The 18,354-nt window shown below is 58.8% G+C and overlaps 1 protein-coding gene across 2 annotated transcripts; it reads left to right on the top strand.

Moving 5' to 3' along the window:
* The first annotated feature begins 640 nt into the window (after positions 1–640).
* Positions 641–18,282, top strand: NUMBL (NUMB like endocytic adaptor protein). Of its 2 annotated transcripts, none has more exons than XM_004598008.2 (10): positions 641–876; positions 3,932–4,016; positions 5,069–5,208; positions 5,949–6,023; positions 6,142–6,216; positions 6,971–7,111; positions 12,397–12,586; positions 15,078–15,383; positions 16,383–16,517; positions 16,966–18,282. In XM_004598008.2, the coding sequence occupies exons 1-10, from the start codon at positions 853–855 to the stop codon at positions 17,625–17,627; spliced, it is 1,833 nt and encodes a 610-aa protein (XP_004598065.1). In that variant the 5' UTR covers positions 641–852; the 3' UTR covers positions 17,628–18,282. The 2 variants fall into 2 exon arrangements, with proteins under 2 accessions (XP_004598065.1, XP_058530826.1); XM_058674843.1 differs by lacking the exon at positions 641–876 and adding an exon at positions 952–1,003.
* Positions 18,283–18,354: the final 72 nt, after the last annotated feature.

Here is an 18,354-nt window from a genome sequence, read left to right as displayed (position 1 = left end):
TGCCGGGAACCACCCCCTGCCGCCCCCCATGCTGACCACCTGCTCCAAGGGCTGTGGCCGCCACCGCTGCTGCTGAGTACACACACCACACACGGGCCTCCAGGCCGCGGGCTCCCTCCCCTCCAGCCCAGCAACCTCGCCTTTTATAATGGGCCCTAATGCCCCTGCCAGCTGCTTTGCCAAACCCACAGGGCTGGGAGGGGAGGGGGTTGGGTGAAGAGCAGGCGTGCAGTGGCAGCCAGAACCGCACCCTGGTCCCAGCCCCGTACCCCCACCCCCACCCCAGCCCCTCCGAACCAAGCACTGGGATGTCGGGGTCTGCTCATTCCCTCCCCCTTCCCTTCCGTGAAAAAAAAAAAAGCCTCGTCATCGCTTCTGCCCGCCCCCGCCGCCGGGCTGGGAGAACTCGGGGTTAACAGGAAGATTTGGGGACGTGGGAATGTGGGACGCGGAACTAGAGGGGATCTGAGGTCAGGGGTCCCCGAAAGCAAGGGAGCCCAAGGCGGGAGGCAGGCCCGGGGGAAGCACTCGGGGAGCCCCGAGAGCGTGCCCGGCCGGCTGCTGGCCAGTGGGCGGGGCGGGGCGGTGGCCGGGGGCGGGGCTTCTTGCATATGCAGCAGGCGGCGGGCCAGTGGGTGGGGCCGGGGCGGGGAGCCCAGGCTGCAGGGACGCTCCCCCGCCCCCGGAACGGAATCCTCCGGGGAGCGGAGCTGGCTGGCGCGCGTGCATCCCGCACCATCCCCGGCCCGCGTCAGACCGAGCCGCCGCCGCCGCCACAGCAGCAGCAGCAGCAGCCCTCGGGGTGGCCGGGCCCAGCCGGGGCCGCGGGAGGCGGGGGCGCCCGGGCCCTGGATGTCCCGCAGCGCAGCGGCCAGCGTGAGCAGGGCGGCAGAGGGGGGCTCGGGTCGGGGGCGGCGCCGTTGCTGATGTGGCGGAGGGTGGGAGGCGGCGGCAGCAGCAGCAGCGGCGCCCGGATGGAGAGAGGGTGCCAAGGCTGGAAAAGGTAGTACTGGGTGGTGGCGTTTTGGGGGGTGTCTAGGAGCAGGCCCCCACCCTCCACCAAGCCAAACCCGAGGAGCTGGGGCCCAGGTCATCTTTTGCCAGGGCCCTCAAAATGGGGATCCTGGACGAGACCCTCCCTAGATCAAGAACAGGGGTGCAGGGAGATTCTAGGCTCAACTCCCGAGGCAAGGTTTTGGGGATGGGGTTTGGGACCCAGCCCCCACATCAAGCCAAGGCCTCCAAGGGAGGGATTCCAGACATAATCCCCACCCCTCCCTGCTTGGAAGGAGGGTAACGTTCTGAGTGGGACAGCCCCCTAGGCCACATCTGGAGGATGGGGTCCCTGGGGACAGCTCCCCCCACCCAGCCAAAGCCTTGGGCGATTGGAAGCACAGTGTGTCCCAGGCCTGACACACCCGCGGGCTCAGCATCTCCCACAATCCCGGGGCGGAGTCCCAGGCACAGCCCCTGCTCAAAACAAAGTCCCCGGACCTCGGGCGCCCACCGTGGCCATCCCAGCCCAGATAAGGGGGTTTCAGGCAATCCCCAATCAGCCCCTCCCCCTCCCACCGACCTGGTTAAGGGTCCCGGAGCACAGGTCCCTAGGCCACCCCCTTTGTCCATGGGGCTGCCCAGCTGTCTGAAAGAAAGAGGCCCTACCACCCGCAGAGCACGGGTTGCCTCCCCCTCCCAGACCTGGTCCCCTCCCTGGCTCTAGAATTGAGAGCAGGACTGGGGGCGGCTCCCCTGGGGACTCTGTGCAGCCCTGGCTGGTTGCAGCCTCAGTGGTGACGTCGCTGATGGCGGCTTTGTGTGTGGTACCTGGGGGGGAGGGAGGAGGGGGAAGCAAGTGATTGGAGGTGGCTAGGATCAGGACCCCGCGTCTGGGTGGCAGTGTGTGTGTGTGTGTGTGTGTTGCAGCTGATGGCTGAGGGACCCGTGTTGTGGACATGTGTGTATGGTTGCATGTGGCAGTGCGCATATGTGGTCCCAGCATTTCTGTGTGTGTGTGTGTGTGAGAGAGAGAGAGAGAGAGAGAGAGAGAGAGAGAGAGAGAGAGAAAGAGACAGCAGCTCCCTACACAGAAAGCCCTGTGCTTCCTAGCCTGTCTGTCTTGGGGTGTATGCCTGCCTATGACATGCTTGGGACTCTGCATTTGTGTGTCTGGGGACCTGGAGCTGGAGTCTGAAGGCCTGTGAGTGCGGGTCTGGCGTGAGTGTGAGTGGAGTGGTGTCCGTGGGCCACTCTCCTGGTGCCTGGAAAGTGTGTGAATGATCTGGTTGAGATGTGTGACACACGGCCGTTGGCAGTGCTGGAGTCACGCTGGGCTGTAGGGATGGCACGGTGTGACCGTAATAGCGCGTCCCTGCTGTGTGTGTGTGTGTGTGTGTGTTTACTAGCCGGTGATTGTGGATATCTTGGGGTTCTGCTTCTGTGGTTTGGTTATGCGTGGGACTTGGTTCTGAGGTCTGGGGTGTCAGGAAGTGGTATTTAATGGGTTGCTGCTCAGCTATGGCCCTGTCTATGTGCTGACACCAGGTGTGTGGTTGTGTGTGTGTCTGTAAGGGGTTGCTGTGTGTGGATGCCTGGACTGGGTGACATGCTGCAGAGGTGCCTGCTCCCCACCTGCCTTCGGGGCTCTGGCAGGGCCCGAGGCTTCTGTGTAAGGCTGGCCCTACGTGTAACATTGGGGTTTCTGCCTTTCTGTGCCTGTGTGCAGGAGGAAATGGAAACTGCGTGCTGATTGGCGTCTCTGCGTGTGGAAGCCTTATGCCTGCAGGTGGGGCTGTGACTGGGTGCCGCTGTCCTCTGGGGCAGCAGGGTGACATGTGGCCATACACTTGTTGAGGTCACTGATGTACGTGATGGTGTGGCATGGAACAGCTGTGGACCGGACGCGGATGCTGTGTGCCTGCGCATCCATCAGCATTTCTGGAATGTTCGTGGCTGACAGTGGCTGGCCTTGGGGAAAGTTGTCTCTGGGAGGTGGCATGCTGTGTCTCGGACAGGCAGCATCCCTGGAATGCACAGGGCCGGGGAAGGAACCGTCCATCTCAGTGTATTAGGCTGTGTGACTGATACAGCGGCTGAACACAAGCATTGATGATGGGTGTGACTGTGTGACAGCAAATGACCAAAAAAAAAAAAAAAAGTTGATGTGACTGAGGCACTTGGAGCTGAACATTCATGTGTGGCTGTGTTTGAAACCACACATGACCAGATGGCGTGTGCAGCATTGGGACATGCAACAAGCGTGTGTGTGGCTGTGACTATTCCTGTGCCTGGGGCCTGTCCAGGCGGGTGAACTCTAGCTGGAGGGGACCTGTGACGTGGTGTCTTGGGTGGGTGCCCGAGGAAGCAGAGCTGCCGCTGGGTGTGGTCACACTTGTGCTGGGTGGGTGTGCCTGGACCCAGTGTTTGGTATGTGGCTGAGAAAGGGAATGACCAGATCACAGGAGCCCGTGTCTGTGGTGGCGTCTGGGTAGGCAGGGACACCCCATGGTCTGTATGGAGCTGGTCTATGAATGTGAACTTGTAACCACATACTCAGAGCAACAATCACCTGCATGGCCAATGGGGTGTGGAACTGTGACCAGGTCCTCGGGACAACTGTTGACACCACTGTGACATGTGTCACTCATGCGTGACACTGGGACAGGTGTCTGAAGGACGCCGCCACTCTCTCACACCTAGGGGCCTTGACCCACACATCTCAACCAATGCCCCACCCCCCAGACACACCCACTCCTTCCTGAGCCCTGGCATCTAGGTGGATAATCTCCCTAGTAACAGTTGCTATGACAATTAGGGCCCCTATGGGGAAGCCTGGCAAGGAGGGAGCTGGCTGAAGTTCAGAGGGGGCATAAGGTAAGGGACCGAACCCCCACCCAAAGCAAACGTGTCTCTGTGTCCCCACCCCTTTGGGCAGGGCGGACCCAGGAGGCCTGAGCAGCAGCTGCCCCCAGCCCCGGGTGGGGCCCTGGGGCCCCCCGAAACCTCCAGGACGGAGCCAGGTAAGTGGCCAGCAGGGCATAGGGGAGGGGCTGAGTGGATGGGGGGACTGTCCAGCAGGACTGGAGGGCATCTTCCTGGCACACTCTGCATGGGGGAGCCTCCCCATGCACCACACACTCCAACACCTGCACACTGGGAGAGCCACACTCTCATGAGTGATCACACACGTGCACACACACGCAAGTGACCATATGTAGTTCCATACACAGATCATGGCCTCTCGCACCAAGTGGGCTGAAATAAACAAGCCCGCAGCACACGGTGTTCATACACGTGGGTCTGCACACACAAGACATACATGGCGCCAGACTTGCCACACAGGTGCACACTCTGTACAGACTTCCAGACGCCGCACTCACACCCTGGCTTTCAGAGGCAGAGAAAGAGCTTCTAGCTGCTGGTTCACTTGCACACCTGCAGCAGCAGGGGCTGGGTCAGGGCAAAGCCAGGAACCCAGAACTCCAGCTGGGTCTCCTATGTGGGTGGCAGGAACTCGGGCACTTGAGCCACCACCTCCTGTTGCCTTTCAGGAGTGCATCAGCGGGAGGCTAGATCAGAAACTGAGTAGCTAGGGCTGGAGTCAGACACTTGGTTTTGGGATGGGGGCATCCTCCTGACGTCTCTTACCCTGCCATGCCACCACACCAACCTTGCAGCCTCCCAAACCACACCTGGGTGCCCCCACTCCACCCCACCCCAGCCCTCCTGGGACCATCTCAGGAAAGCCTGCCCTGGGGACCAACCACCTTCCTCACACATCCCTACTCACAGCTCCACCCACAACTGTCCCAGGTGCACCCCACAGAGTCTCTGAGTCTCATTGCTCCCCATCCTGCACCCCTGACCGCCCCCAATTCCCCTCATCCCAGCCTCTGCCCCTCCCAGGCCCTAAGATCCCCCAACTTGTGACCCTGCTACAATCTCCTACCCAAACGCCTGCTCAGTAACCCCTCACTCCCATAGGATCCGACCCCACATTCCCCAGTACCCCAGCACTGTACCCACCGCCTTGCGCCCCGTCCCCCTTCTGACAGCTACCTCATGTCCGCAGACGGGGCGGGCACCATGAACAAGTTACGGCAGAGCCTGCGGCGCAGGAAGCCCGCCTACGTGCCCGAGGCGTCGCGCCCGCACCAGTGGCAGGCAGATGAGGATGCGGTGCGCAAGGGCACCTGCAGCTTCCCAGTGCGGGTGAGTGGGCAGGGCCTCGGCTCGGGACTCCCTGCCCAGCAGCCAGAGGGGTGCGGTGTTGGGGCGTTGGCGTTGCAAACCGGGACTTGTTTTCCGTACCGCCTCATCCAGTCTGCGGGGGCGCCCTGGACAAGGTCAGATTCTACAGACACCCGTACCTCTGCTGCATTCGCTGCACTTGAATTCTAAGGGACGCAGCTCCTCCTTGGCTGGGGAATGGGCAACCACAGTCCACCCCAAAGCAGACCTGGAGGGTGAGGGATTTGGGAGGCGCAGGAAGCGCCGGTGGCCTCTGAGGAAGAGTAGGCAGTCATTAACAGGTGACTGACTTATTCAACTACCACTGTCGTTGACCCACCGGGCTTAACCTCACCTGGGCCAGGGAAGCAGCCAGTGCAGATACAGATAGGTGTAGCCCACCTGCGCTGGTCATTACAGACCAGGACCCTTGCAGCTTGTTGTGGGGTGCGGGGTGGCCTGGGGTTCCTCCACAGCCCAGAAATGCCAGCCAGTATTACCCTGAGAAGGACACCCGTGTGTTCTTCCTGGGGACACGGCTACCCACTTGTGCATGGTTTCCCACCTGCGTAACCAGGGTAGGAGTGAGGTCCCCACCCTGTAGAATCAGGGTGTGTGTGATATGCTGAGGTGTGGCCATGCCTAGTGCATGCTGGGCTGGTCGGCCACTGTCCTTGCTACACACACACACACACACACACACACCTGTTCCCCACCCCTAGTACCTGGGCCACGTGGAGGTGGAGGAGTCGCGTGGGATGCACGTGTGTGAGGAAGCAGTGAAGAGGCTGAAGGCGGTGAGTGAGGGGCAGCGGGAGTGGAGGGGCGGTGAGGGAGGGTGCTGCTCAGGGGGGATGGTACCAGGCAGCCCTCACCTGGCTCCCCTGTCGCCCTCTGCCTCACCCCCTCCCCCAGATGGGCCGGAAGTCTGTAAAGTCTGTCCTGTGGGTGTCGGCGGACGGGCTCCGTGTGGTGGATGACAAGACCAAGGTAGGAGGCCTGTGAGGCTGGGGTGGGCATCTGTGGGCCCCTCTCAGGCTGCTGGAATCGGACTGGACTTCTGGGATGTCCCCCACCCGACCTGGAACCTCCTCCATGCTCTGTGCAAGCCGCGCATTCCTGCCACACCTGACTGGCTTTTTGGTGAGCCCCTGTGGCTCCGATCCCTGTTTGCCCCCTTGCCAGCTGGGGGACCCCGACACAGGAGGCAGCCTCTTTGGGCCTCAGTTGTTGCATCTGAAACATGGGCATACAGACAGACCCTTCTGTGACATGAGGATATGTTAACAATGGTTGGAAACAGAACCTGGCCCAGCATGGTGCCTGGACCCATCAGGGAGGCCAGGGTGGCCATACAAGACCAGGAGCTGGGTGTCTGCCTGCTCCTGGGGTCCGCTCGCCTACAGCCTGGAGGCTGTCTAGAGTGGGTGCTCTGGGAACTGAGTTGATAACAGAGCAGGCTCACTTGGCCTGAGTCCTGTGCCCTACCTAGTTGCCCAGCTCACACCAGGAGGCGTGGCCTAGCCCTCCCCAGGTTGGGTCAAGCACCCTTTGTTAGCTCCTGCTGACCCCTGGGCCACCCCATCTGGGTCCTGAACCCTCTACCCAGGCCTACCCCCTCACAGTCTGGCTGGCGCTCTGGCTGCCCACCCCACTCAGGGCAGAGTAGGTGTGGCAACCTCTACCCTGCCCCTGCTGTAAGCAGGGCTTGTGGCCATCTCCCTGACACCTGAGCCTCTCCCAGGACCTGCTGGTGGACCAGACCATTGAGAAGGTGTCTTTCTGCGCACCTGACCGCAACCTGGACAAGGCCTTCTCCTACATCTGCCGCGACGGCACCACCCGCCGTTGGATATGCCACTGCTTCCTGGCCCTCAAGGACTCTGTGAGTGCCACTGCCCGTGCTGTCCCCTCCCCTCCGCCACTCTGGAGTGGCCTTCCCGGTGCTAGCTGGGCCAGCTGCACAGACCCCAAGGGCAGGTGGTTCATCTCTCTGTGCCCAGAAGGGGGCGTCCTCACAGCTGCTACCACAGAGCTTGTGTGTGAGATGGTAGTGGGCGAACACCCACGGTGTAGACCTGTGCTGCCTGGGAACTGCGCTCGGTGTCCTGGTCACCCTCACTCCTGGTGGTGTTTCCTGAGACGTGGACGGGTGGGCCAGGGCCCGCAGCCTCGGCCACACCACATTACAGGTGCCATCCAGCTGCCTTCAGGGCAGCCACAATGCCCTGGCTCACCTCCAGCAGGTGGGCAGCCACCCCCGCTCCCTGAAACAGGGAACCCTGCGGGCTGGGGCCGGTGCCCAAGGTTTTGGGGAGACCCGAGTGTGTTTTTGTGTCCTGTGAAGGAGATGCAGAGGCAGGCAGGCAGTGCCGGGGTGGCTCCTCCGTGCCGCTCAGGGGCCGTGGACACTCCTGTCGGCTGTCCCTCTGGAGGGAGGCCTTACTCCCTCACCCCCGTTGGAGGCATCTGCTCCAACCCTCACCTCTTCACTCCAGCCAGCACAGAGAGGGAGGCCCTCGGAGGGGCCCCCTCTCTCCTTTTGGAATGTGCATAGTCTTTGCAGCAGCTTAGCAGTCCATTGGCCAGAACCTGGGCGCGTGGACATTGCTGGTGACCAATGGCCAGCGGAAAAGGCGGGCTTTATTCTGGCCTGACCTCAGGCCCTGCACAGGTCTAGTAAAAGCCCTTGTCTGGTTGTTGGCAGTGGATACTGATGTTGCTAATGGATACCCACACCCAGACAACCAGAAGGACGTGAGGGGCCTTACAAACTGACGGGCAGTGGGATGGCGTGGAGCATCAGATAGCCCAGCTGTATTGGGGTGTAGTGCCTGGGAGGGGGCAGTCCCTCAGGGGACTCTGCGTTCAGACTCCAGAAGGAGGGGTTGACACTGTGGCTCAGTGCGTTCAGCGCTGCCTGGCTTGGGATGCTGGCCTACCTCCCACATCTGACATGTTAGGCTCAAGTCCCAGCTCTCCATGCTGCTCACCCTGCCTGCTGCTCACGCACATGGGAGGCAGCAAGGACGGCCCAAGTGCTTGGAGACCTGGATCTAGTTCCTGGCTCCTAGCTTAACCGTAGTGTTCATTTGGGGAATGAACCAGCAGATGGAAGCCCTCGCTCGCTCTCTCTGTTTACCTTTAAAATAAATAAATAACAGTGTCCTCTAATGCACAAACGCTTATATCTTAAAATAAGTTCTAATATCAAAGGGCCTGGGTTAGCCTAGCGGGGTCACTGTCTTCCCCTTGACGGGGGCAGAGTGAAACACCTGTGGGAGAGGAGTTTGCCAAAGAAATAAGGGAGTGTCATCACCCCAACTAAGGGGCTCAGATGCTGGGCTGGTAACGCTTGCCCTCGCCCACCCTAGCAGGCCCCGCCCTATCTTAGACACTCCCAACCTCATAGCTCATGGTGGCTGCTGTCACCGAGTGTGGCACGGTGTATAGCAGGGGCATCGGTTAGCTGTCACCGCATAGCGAATCATTCCCAAGCATCCGGATGCAGTTGTGGTTTCTGTGGGTGAGGACCTGGTGATGCTGGCGCCACCAGACAGTGCCTGGAGCTGTCAGTGGGAACTCCAGGGCACGTGTCTGTCTCTCCCTGCAGCCTCAGCTCCTCTCCCCAGCCCCTCCAGCCTGGAGCCATTAAGGTGGCTCAGAGGCTGGCAGCTTGACACAGGGAGAGGGTAGAGGAAGGAGAGTGTGCCGGGAGGCAGCTGCAGGGCCATTTGGAACTCCTGTCTCCGGCTCCCTGTCAACGCTGACCTGTGTCTGTCACTGTGGGTTTTCTGAACATTTCGTGTGATGGAGTTGCATTGTCTGGGGCCCTCAGATCTGGCTTCTGTCACGGAGCCTTGGGTGTGCAGCGTCATGTCTTCTGTGTCCCTGGACTGTGATGTGTTCTTCCTTCTGGCTGACGGCCATCCCATCACGTGACTCTCCATGTTATGAATTTGCTCAGTGGTGCCAGGACTTCAGGATATGTGCACCTGCTGTGAGCAGGGCTGCTGTTCACGTGGGGCAGGACTTTGGGGTGTGTGCACCTGCTGTGAGCAGGGCTGCTGTTAGCATGCGAGGGTTTGGGTGAACACTTCATCTCTTTGGGGCAATACCAAAGATTGGAACCCAGGGCCCCTCGGTTAGCCTTGTTGAACTTTTGCAGGTGCAGGTAAATTATTTGATGAATTCCTCTCTGAGGCAGCAAGACCATTCGGATTTCTCTGTGTTCTTACCAACACTTAGTTTCCCTTCGTTATTGTCATCACAGACATCCTAGTATGTGGGAAATTGCTTCTCTTTAAGGTTTCAACTTGCGTTTCCCTGAAGGCAAATGATGTTGAATGTCCTTTTCACACCTGTATCTTCTTGGGTGAAAGGGTTAAATAATGCCTTTACTCTTCAAAAAAAAAATTTATTCGAGGAACGGGTATGGTGGTACAATAGGCTATCTGTCCTGTGGTGCTAGCATCCCATATGGGCAACGGTTCGCATCCCAGCTGCTGTGCCTCCTATCTAACTCTCTTTGGGAAAGCAGCAAAAGATGGTCCAAATTTTTGGGACCCTGCATGTACATGGGAGACACAGAAGAGGCTCTTGACTCCTGGTTTCAGATTAGCTCAGTTCTGGCCATTGCAGCCATTTGGGGAGTGAACCAGCAGATGAAAAACCTCCTCTGTCTCTCCTTCTCTCTATATAAAATCTGCCTTTCAAATAATAATAATAATAATAATAATAATAATAATAATAATAATAATAAAAGACTTATTTGAAAGGCAGAGTACGGAGAGATCTTCTCTCTTCTGGTCACAATAGTCGGGGCTGGGCCGGGCCAAAGCCAGGAGGCAGGAAGTCTGTCTGGGGGTTCCGCTTGGGTGCAGTTGCCCAAGCGCCGTGCTAGGTGCTGTAGCAGGGCCTGGATCAGAAGCAGAGCAGCTGGGACTGGAGCCAGCACTTCTAGAAGTGCTAAGTAGTTTAACCACTGCACCACAATGCCAGCCCCTCCTTTATCCATTTATAAATTGGGTGACCTCTTTTTCATTAGTAAGTTATTAGAGTTCTTCCTATATGCTGGGTGCTGAACCCTTTTGAGATGTCTGATTTGCAAATACTTCTCCCTCTTTAGGATTTTTTCCCCCTTGCTTAACAGTGTCCTCTAATGCACAAATGCCTTAATGTTGCTGAAGTTTATCTTTTCATTTCTTTTTCTCTGAAGATTTGTTTCTTTTTACTGGAAAGGCAGATTTACAGAGAGACGTTAACTCCCCTAATGGCCACAATGGCTGGAGCTGAGCTGATCTGAACCCAGGAACCAAAAGCTTCTTCCAGGTTTCCTGTCTGGGTGCAGGGTTCCAAGGCTTTGGGCCGTCCTCCACTGCTTTCCCAGGCCACGAGCATGGAGCTGGATGGGAAGTGGAGCAGCCAGGACACAAACTGGTGCTCCATATAGGATCCTGGCATTTGCAAAGGGAGGATTAGTCAATTGAGCCTTCGCACTGGGTCTTCTGTTCATTTCTTACATTTAGGTCTTTGATCCTTTTTTTTTTTTTAATTTATTTTTATTTTTATTTGAATGACAGATTTACAAGGGAAAGGAGAAACAGGGAGAGGGATCTTACATACACTAGTTCACTCCCCAAATGGCTGCAATGGCCAGAGTTTGACAGGTCTGAAGCCAGCAGCTTCTGCCAGGTCTCCCACGTGGGTGCAGAGGACCATCCTTCGCTGCCTTCCCAGGCCGTAAGGAAGGAACTGGACAGAAGGTGGAGCAGCCAGGACTCCAGCAGGCAGCCATATGGGATGCCAAAGCTGTGGATAAAGGATTAGCTTGCAATGCCAACATGCTAGCCCCTGATCCATTTTGAATTACTTTTTGTACATGAAGTCAACTTTTTTTTCCCGTCATGGGAATCCAGTTTTCTCAGCATCATTTTTTTTAAAAAAGATTTATTGTTATTGGAAAGCCAGATATACAGAGAGGAGGAGAGACAGAGAGGAAGATCTTCCATCTGATCTTTTACTCCCCAAGTGAGCCGCAACGGCCGGTGCTGCGCCGATCCGAAGCCAGGAACCAGGAACCTCTTCCAGGTCTCCCACGCGGGTGCAGGGTCCCAAAGCTTTGGGCCGTCCTCGACTGCTTTCCCAGGCCACAAGCAGGGAGCTGGATGGGCAGTGGAGCTGCTGGGATTAGAACCGGCGCCCATATGGGATCCCGGGGCTTTCAAGGCGAGGACTTCAGCCGCTAGGCCACGCCGCTCGGCCCTCTCAGCATCATTTGTTACAGAAAATATTTTCCCCCATCAAATGGTCTTGGCACCCTTGTTGAAACTTGGTACCCTTAAGTCTGTATGTCCAGGTTGTCAATTCTATTTCATTCTTACTGTCTTGTCCTTGATAGATACTGAGTAGGGTTACAGAGAAAGGAGGGAGGGAGGGAGGGAAGCAGGGATGGAGGGATGGAAAAAGAGAGGGAGAGGACTTTTCCATCCTGCTGCTGCTTCCCTCTCCAAGTGGCCACGACAGCCGAGGCTCAGGGCAGATGAACGCCAGAAGCCAGGACCTCCATCTGGGTCTCCCATGTGGTTGTGGTGACCCAAGCTCCTGACCCATCACTGCTTCTCCGCAGGCTCCAGGCAGCCCAGATGCTGGAAAGTGGGTGGGACACAGGTATCCCAGCTGGAAAACTCCTTTCTTTTTCTTAAAGATTTATTTATTTTTATTGGAAAGGCAGATATACAGAGAGAAAGATCTTCCATCTGCTGGCTCACTCCCCAAGTGACTGTGATGGCCAGAGCTGAGCTGATCTGAAGCCAGGAGGCAGGACCTCCCTCCAAGCTCCCTCCTGATCTGCCTCATGGGTGCAGGGTCCCAAGGCTTTGGGCCATCCTGCACTGTTTTCCCAGGTCACAACCAGGGAGCTGGACAGAAAGTGGAACAGTACATGAACTGGTGCCCGAATGGGATCCTGTCAGATGCGAGGCAAGGATTTAACCACTAGGCCATCGTGCTATGCTCCCAGCTGGCCCCTTTGGGCAAGGACCCTAGGCACCCTGATGGTCTCACAGTAACACCTCCAGGCATCACATGGCAGCCGGGCTGCAGCGGGACAAACAGTGCCTTTGCTGGAGTCCGCTAGAGCCCCTGAGCCCAGCCCGTACCTCCCCGCAGGGCGAGAGGCTGAGCCACGCGGTGGGCTGCGCGTTTGCAGCATGCCTGGAGCGGAAACAGCGCCGGGAGAAGGAGTGCGGGGTCACCGCGGCCTTCGACGCCAGCCGCACCAGCTTCGCCCGCGAAGGTTCCTTCCGCTTGGCTGGGGGAGGCCGCGCGGCCGAGCGAGAGGCTCCCGACAAGAAGAAAGGTGAGTGCCTGTTGTGCGCGGTACATGGTGTGCTTTTGAAGGAGCTGTGCAGACTGCGTGCTGCAGGCCAAACAAACCCCGGGGGCATTGATGACATGCAAAGCTGGGGGCTCAGGTCGGTTGAAGTAGAGGCGTCACCTAGTTTAGGGCATGCGGGAGGGTGGAGCATGGCTTCCCAGCTTCCTTACTGCCTGCAAGCCCTGGCTTGTCCTCCAGAAAGTTTGCAAAGCACCTGTTGGGCAGAGAGCATTGTGGGTCAGTGATTGCCACTGGGAAGGCACAAAATTCATATTTTTACACCATCCTGGTGCACGGGTCCTTGCAAAAGTTCCTTTAGTGAGGGAATGAAAGATGAGCTGATGTGGGTGCAGCAATTTTGTAATCCACGCATATGAGGAATCTTCAGAAAGTTCTAGCAAAATGAGGCCCGTGAGAAATCTCCTTCTTTTGCACCAATAGAAGCTCTTCTTTCTGTTTTTCCATGAACTTGCTGAAGGACCTGGCATGTATGTGCCGAATCACGGTGTGATTAAAACCAATTGCTTTTTCTTTCTGAAAATTCTGGGTTTTTTTAAAAAAATGTTTGGAGAGCTTGGTTGAGTGTTTACAAAGAACTGGGGACTGACTTAGACCAAGGGAGACTGGGCAGGCCGTCAGGAATGCCCAAAGCCTTGGGATCTGCACCCATGTGAACAGCAATGGCTGCTGTGCGGCTGGATGGGGCTGTGGGTTGTAGAGAAGACGGACGGATGGACAGACGGATGGGGCAGCTGTGGCGATCGATGAGGGTCTGTGCGTTGGATGGTTGGATCGGGGCTTTGCAGCCAGGTTGAATTGTCCCAGACAGAAACTGTATCATGGCCCAGGCCTTAGGAAAATGTCCTTTTCTTTTCCCCCACCCTGTGTCTACATCCCCGAGGCTTTAGGGTTGATGGTACAGAAAATAATAATAATAATAATAACACTAAAGAAGGGTTACTTATCCAGGCTCACACCACTGTAACAGGTTCCCCACCGGAATCTTGGGTTCAGAAAACACACACATCCATTGTTCTGTAGCACAGCTTTGCCATGGATTTGAAAGCTACATAAGTTATCTCTGGGAGAGCAGAGTTTACAAAGTATTTTTCCATCTACAGATTCCATCCCTGCTTACAGAGCTCTGCACAGCTCACCCAGTCTGACCGTCTGGCTGGAGCCACTACCCGTGGGTGGCAGGAGCTCAAAGCACTTGAGCTATGCTCCGTAACCTCCTCCTTCCCCTCAGGCAGGGTGCCGTGGTGCCCTCAGATTAGCAGCTGGCGCACAGATTGGCAGCCAGCACATGCTCCAAGGCCCTTGGTTTTGCTGTTTGCAAAGGAGCTTCTCACTCCCAAGGGCCTCTCGCTTGCCAAGCGCCCACACAGCTCAGCCTTGGCCCTGGCTGTGCAACTACAGTCCAGGGCAGCACGCATGCACACGGCCGTGGGGCAGCCACCGTCCGCGACCTTGTCTGCCAAGGGTCGACCGAAGGGTCGCATCCCACAGGGGTCACCTCTTGCTACCTGAGCTGACCCTCACAGGAGGCCCTGGAATGGAGCAGCGGGGTCAGTGGGGGATGTTTATCGCATGTATCTGGTCGGGCCACTGAGCCCAGAGATGGAAGCAGACTTCCTGAGGTCACACAGCGGGCAGAGGTGGTTTCCTGCCAGGTTACCATGTGTCAAGTTGGGAGGAAGCGGTCCCACCAGGGTAGAGGTAGGAGGAAGCCCACCCCAGGGGGAGGGGTATGCTCTCTGGCCAGGAGCGAGTTTCTCTGCATTCAGGCTGTAGTCCTGAGTGGGAGGAAGGGTGGATGCGTCGGCAGGAATAGGGACCCTAGTGGTCTCCAAAGCACACAGCAGGGCCAGAGAGAGAACGCTCAGGCCCAGGGGCCAGGACAATCTGGACGCTTCCCAGAGGACAGAGTGTGCAGCGCCAGGTCTGAGATGACGTAGCTGCTGGCGGACGGGAGGAGACGCCGAGATGGGGATACGGAGGGGGAGGCAAGGAGGCAGAGCAGGGAGCCGGTAGAGAGCGAAGAAAAAGAGAGAGACGGCCATTTGGAGCCTGGGCAGCTGACGGAGCTTTGCCCGGCCTCAGTTCACACATCTGAGAAGCAGGATTAGCTATGACGTTTTTGGGGAGTCTTGTGGATTCAGTGAGGTTGCACTGGCTTAGCTCTTCCAGCAATGACTGCTACATTAGTACTGGTTAGACCATCCGGAAGAGAGCCAGAGGAGCAGACAATGACGGCTGCTGAGCAGGGCAGCCTGGGGCAGACAGAGGGGCACGGAGGGTCAGATTAGGGGCTGGGTCCCCTAAGGGCTTCTGAAGGCAGGGATCCTTGGCCTGGGTGGGGGTTTGAGATGTTTCAGGGCTCAGACCCACCTGTCTGGAAGGTGAGAACTGCCTGGGAGAGACCTCGAGCGCCACGTCTGATCACGTATCTCCCCCAACGCCACGTCTCTAGCTGAGGCAGCAGCTGCCCCCGCTGCAGCTCCCGGCCCTGCCCAGCCCGGACACGTGTCCCCAACACCGGCTACCACGTCCCCGGGTGAGAAGGGCGAGGCTGGCACTCCGGTGGCTGCGGGCACCACAGCAGCTGCCATCCCCCGGCGCCATGCGCCCCTGGAGCAGCTGGTTCGCCAAGGTTCCTTCCGTGGCTTCCCAGCGTTGAGCCAGAAGAACTCACCTTTCAAACGGCAGCTGAGCTTGCGGCTGAACGAGCTGCCGTCCACCTTGCAACGCCGCACTGACTTCCAGGTGAAGGGCACAGGTAAGCGGTGGAATCCCCGGGCAGGGGCTGCAGCAGGCCGGGATGGGAGGAGAGGTTGATTAGCACTGTCTGCCAGGGAGAAAGACGGGAGAGGTAGACCACATCTTGATCCATCAGTAATGTCTGCCATGGACAGGGTTAGGCAGTGTCCACCATAGGCGGCTGTGGGAGAGAGCGGACCCAAGTGTCCAGTTTCGCTTGGACGGAAGGAAGACGTTGGCCTTTCTAGCATTTGGCCTGTGAAACTGTTAGGTCTGGCCAGCCCCAGCACTGGCCGTTAAAGAAAGCTCAGTGCAGGGACAAGTATCATGCTTGACTGCTAATGTCTAACCTGGGCCAGAGTGAGGAGGAGTTTATGCCAAGTGGGAGGGCCACCGTGCCAGCCAGCAGTGGGTGAGGCCAGGGTGTGTGTGGCCCTCCTCCTGCTTTGCGCCCCCTGGTGGCCTTAGGGAGAGGGGGCTGCCAACTGCGGAGCAGCCAGGTCAGGGCCAGCAGTCCCCCTCATGGCCAGCTGTTGAGCTGCATGGTCCCTGCCTGTGTCAAGCCCTCAGGAGGTCACCACAACTGCTCTGTTGTCACATCTCTGCCTCTGCCATGGGTGGGATGGGCCAAGGCCAGTAGGGTAGACAGGGCTGGGCTGCTCAGTGGTGTGGCCGACACCCACCGGACAGGACCTGGCTCTTTGCCACACTCTCACTAGGACCAGCTTCATAATGGATGAGGGGCACTGGGGTACCAGCAGTGTCTCCTCTGTGGCCACTCGCAGGCGTTGAGGTCTGGGGTCTGGGGCCCCTGGGGTCCTTGTCCCCGTCAGGCACCAGATACCGCCAATTGCCGTAGAGATGCCACGTGAACATGGCTGTGCACACATGCACGCACCTGTGCCCCTGCCCATCCCACATGCTGGGAGATGCAGGAACTCAGCACATGGAGCTAGAGAGAGCCCAGCGGCACAGCCTGGTCTACTGGCTGACCGCTGGCCCCTTTCTGCCCGTCCAGTGCCCGAGATGGAGCCTCCAGGGGCCAGCGACAGCGATGGCATCAATGCCTTGTGCACTCAGATCAGCTCGTCCTTTGCCAGTGCAGGAGCTCCAGCCCCTGCGGCGCAACCCCCGCCGCCTGCACCTGCAGCAGGTGAGCCGTTTCCCCCATCCCCACAGGTGCCACCCCACTCCTCTCTGCTTGGGGTGGGGGGTTGGGTCAGGGTGGGTCTGGCACAGGTGCCCACCACATGCCTCAGCTCCTCAGGAGCAGGCAGTTTAGACCCTGTGGTCTAGCTTTTGACTCCTGACTCCCAGCTGCCTGCTAATGCAGACCCAGACCCAGGGAGGTAGCAGGTGATGGCTCAAGTCCCTGGGCGCCCTGCCACTCAGGAGGGAGACTCCGTATTGAGTTCCCAGCTTGGGCCCAGTTCCCTGACACTGCAGAAAGTGGACTGACTTGGGTAAAGCTCTCAGCCCAGGTGGGCACCACTGAAGACAGGCAGAGCTGGAGCCTGACACAGCACCTGCTGCAAGGCTCCCGCCTGGGGGTCCTGCCCCTGCAGCCTGTGTCCCTCACGTGCCCTCCCCTTTCTCTCCAGCCACTTCTGCCTGGGGTGAGCCATCCGTGGCCCCCGCAGCCACCTTCCAGCCTGGACACAAGCGGACGCCATCAGAGGCTGAGCGGTGGCTGGAGGAGGTGTCTCAGGTGGCCAAGGCCCAGCAGCAGCAGCAGCAGCAGCAACAGCAGGCAGCTACCGCTGTGCCAGCTGTGCCCACCATGCCCACCATGCCTGCCATGCCTCCGGCCCTACAGCCCTTCCCTGCTCCCATGGGGCCCTTCGACACGGCGCCTGCACAGGTGGCCATGTTCCTGCCGCCCCCGCACATGCAGCCTCCCTTTACCCCCGCCTACCCTGGCCTGGGCTACCCACCCATGCCCCGGATGCCCGTGGTGGGCATCACACCCTCGCAGATGGTGGCCAATGCCTTCTGCTCCGCAGCCCAGCTCCAGCCCCAGCCCGCCACGTTGCTTGGGAAAGCTGGCGCCTTCCCACCCTCTGCCCCACCCAGTGTCCCTGGCACCCAGGCCCGCCCACGTCCCAGTGGGGCGCCCTGGCCCCCAGAGCCTGCGCCCGCCCCAGCGCCCGCGTTGGACCCCTTTGAGGCTCAGTGGGCAGCTTTAGAAGGCAAGGCCACTGCCGAGAAACCTTCCAACCCCTTCTCCGGCGATCTGCAGAAAACCTTTGAGATCGAACTGTAGCCTGGGCCGCCCTGAGCTGCCCACACCTGGATGCCCTGCACCCCTCACCATCTCCGCAAACCCGTCTCTCTGTTGCCCTCCCCCCAACACCCCACAACCACCACGAAACTGACGCCCAGCCTGCAGCAGGACGGGGATCTGGGGCCCAGGACCGCGCTGCGCGCACGCACTGCCAACCGCTCCCCACTAGACGCAGGTGGTGCCCCCCAACCCGGCCCATCCGCAGCGCCCCCCAAACTCCCGTCCCCATTTCTGTTGTTGAGCTTTCGCCCTCCAGGGTTGGGCAGGTTGCAGGAGATGCCCGCCCCGGGTCTGGTCGTCTCCCCGCCCCCACACAGCACAAGCTAAGGGCGTCCTTCTGCCCACCGCTGCGTTCACTGCCAATGCTGTGCCCACCCTGGCGGTCTTCCCCTGGCCCACGGGCGCTAGTGGGGGTGGCGAGGCTGGAGGGTCATGACTGAGGCCCAGAGGCGGGGAGGGGGTAGGGGAAGTTGCTCAGTTACCTCACGTGAGTGCCCGCTGGGGAGGGGGCCAGGAGGAAGTGGGAGGGGTGCCTGGCGGGTACTTTTCTATCTTTTATTTCCAGATTTGTTTTGTATCTAAACTTGCAGATTTGTATTCTATAAGGACAGTCAATAAAGGAAGACTATAACGGTGCCCTCAGGAAGACAGGGTGTGTGTGTGTGGCGGGGGCGCAGAGCGGACAAGGCACTCGCTTCTGGGTGTC

Source organism: Ochotona princeps, chromosome 16, assembly GCF_030435755.1.
Source record: "Ochotona princeps isolate mOchPri1 chromosome 16, mOchPri1.hap1, whole genome shotgun sequence".
In the NCBI taxonomy this organism is placed as follows: Eukaryota; Metazoa; Chordata; class Mammalia; order Lagomorpha; family Ochotonidae; genus Ochotona; species Ochotona princeps.
The sequence above is the reverse complement of the archived record's forward strand: the minus strand, read 5'-3'. Positions and strand labels throughout refer to the sequence as shown.

Bases quoted from the DNA above. Each gene is read 5' to 3' on its own strand.
- NUMBL (XM_004598008.2), top strand. From the start codon at position 853: ATGTCCCGCAGCGCAGCGGCCAGC. The intron at 5,209-5,948 runs GTGAGTGGGCAG...CCCCACCCCTAG, and splicing joins CCTGCAGCTTCCCAGTGCGG to TACCTGGGCCACGTGGAGGT. The intron at 6,024-6,141 runs GTGAGTGAGGGG...CCCCTCCCCCAG, and splicing joins CAGTGAAGAGGCTGAAGGCG to ATGGGCCGGAAGTCTGTAAA.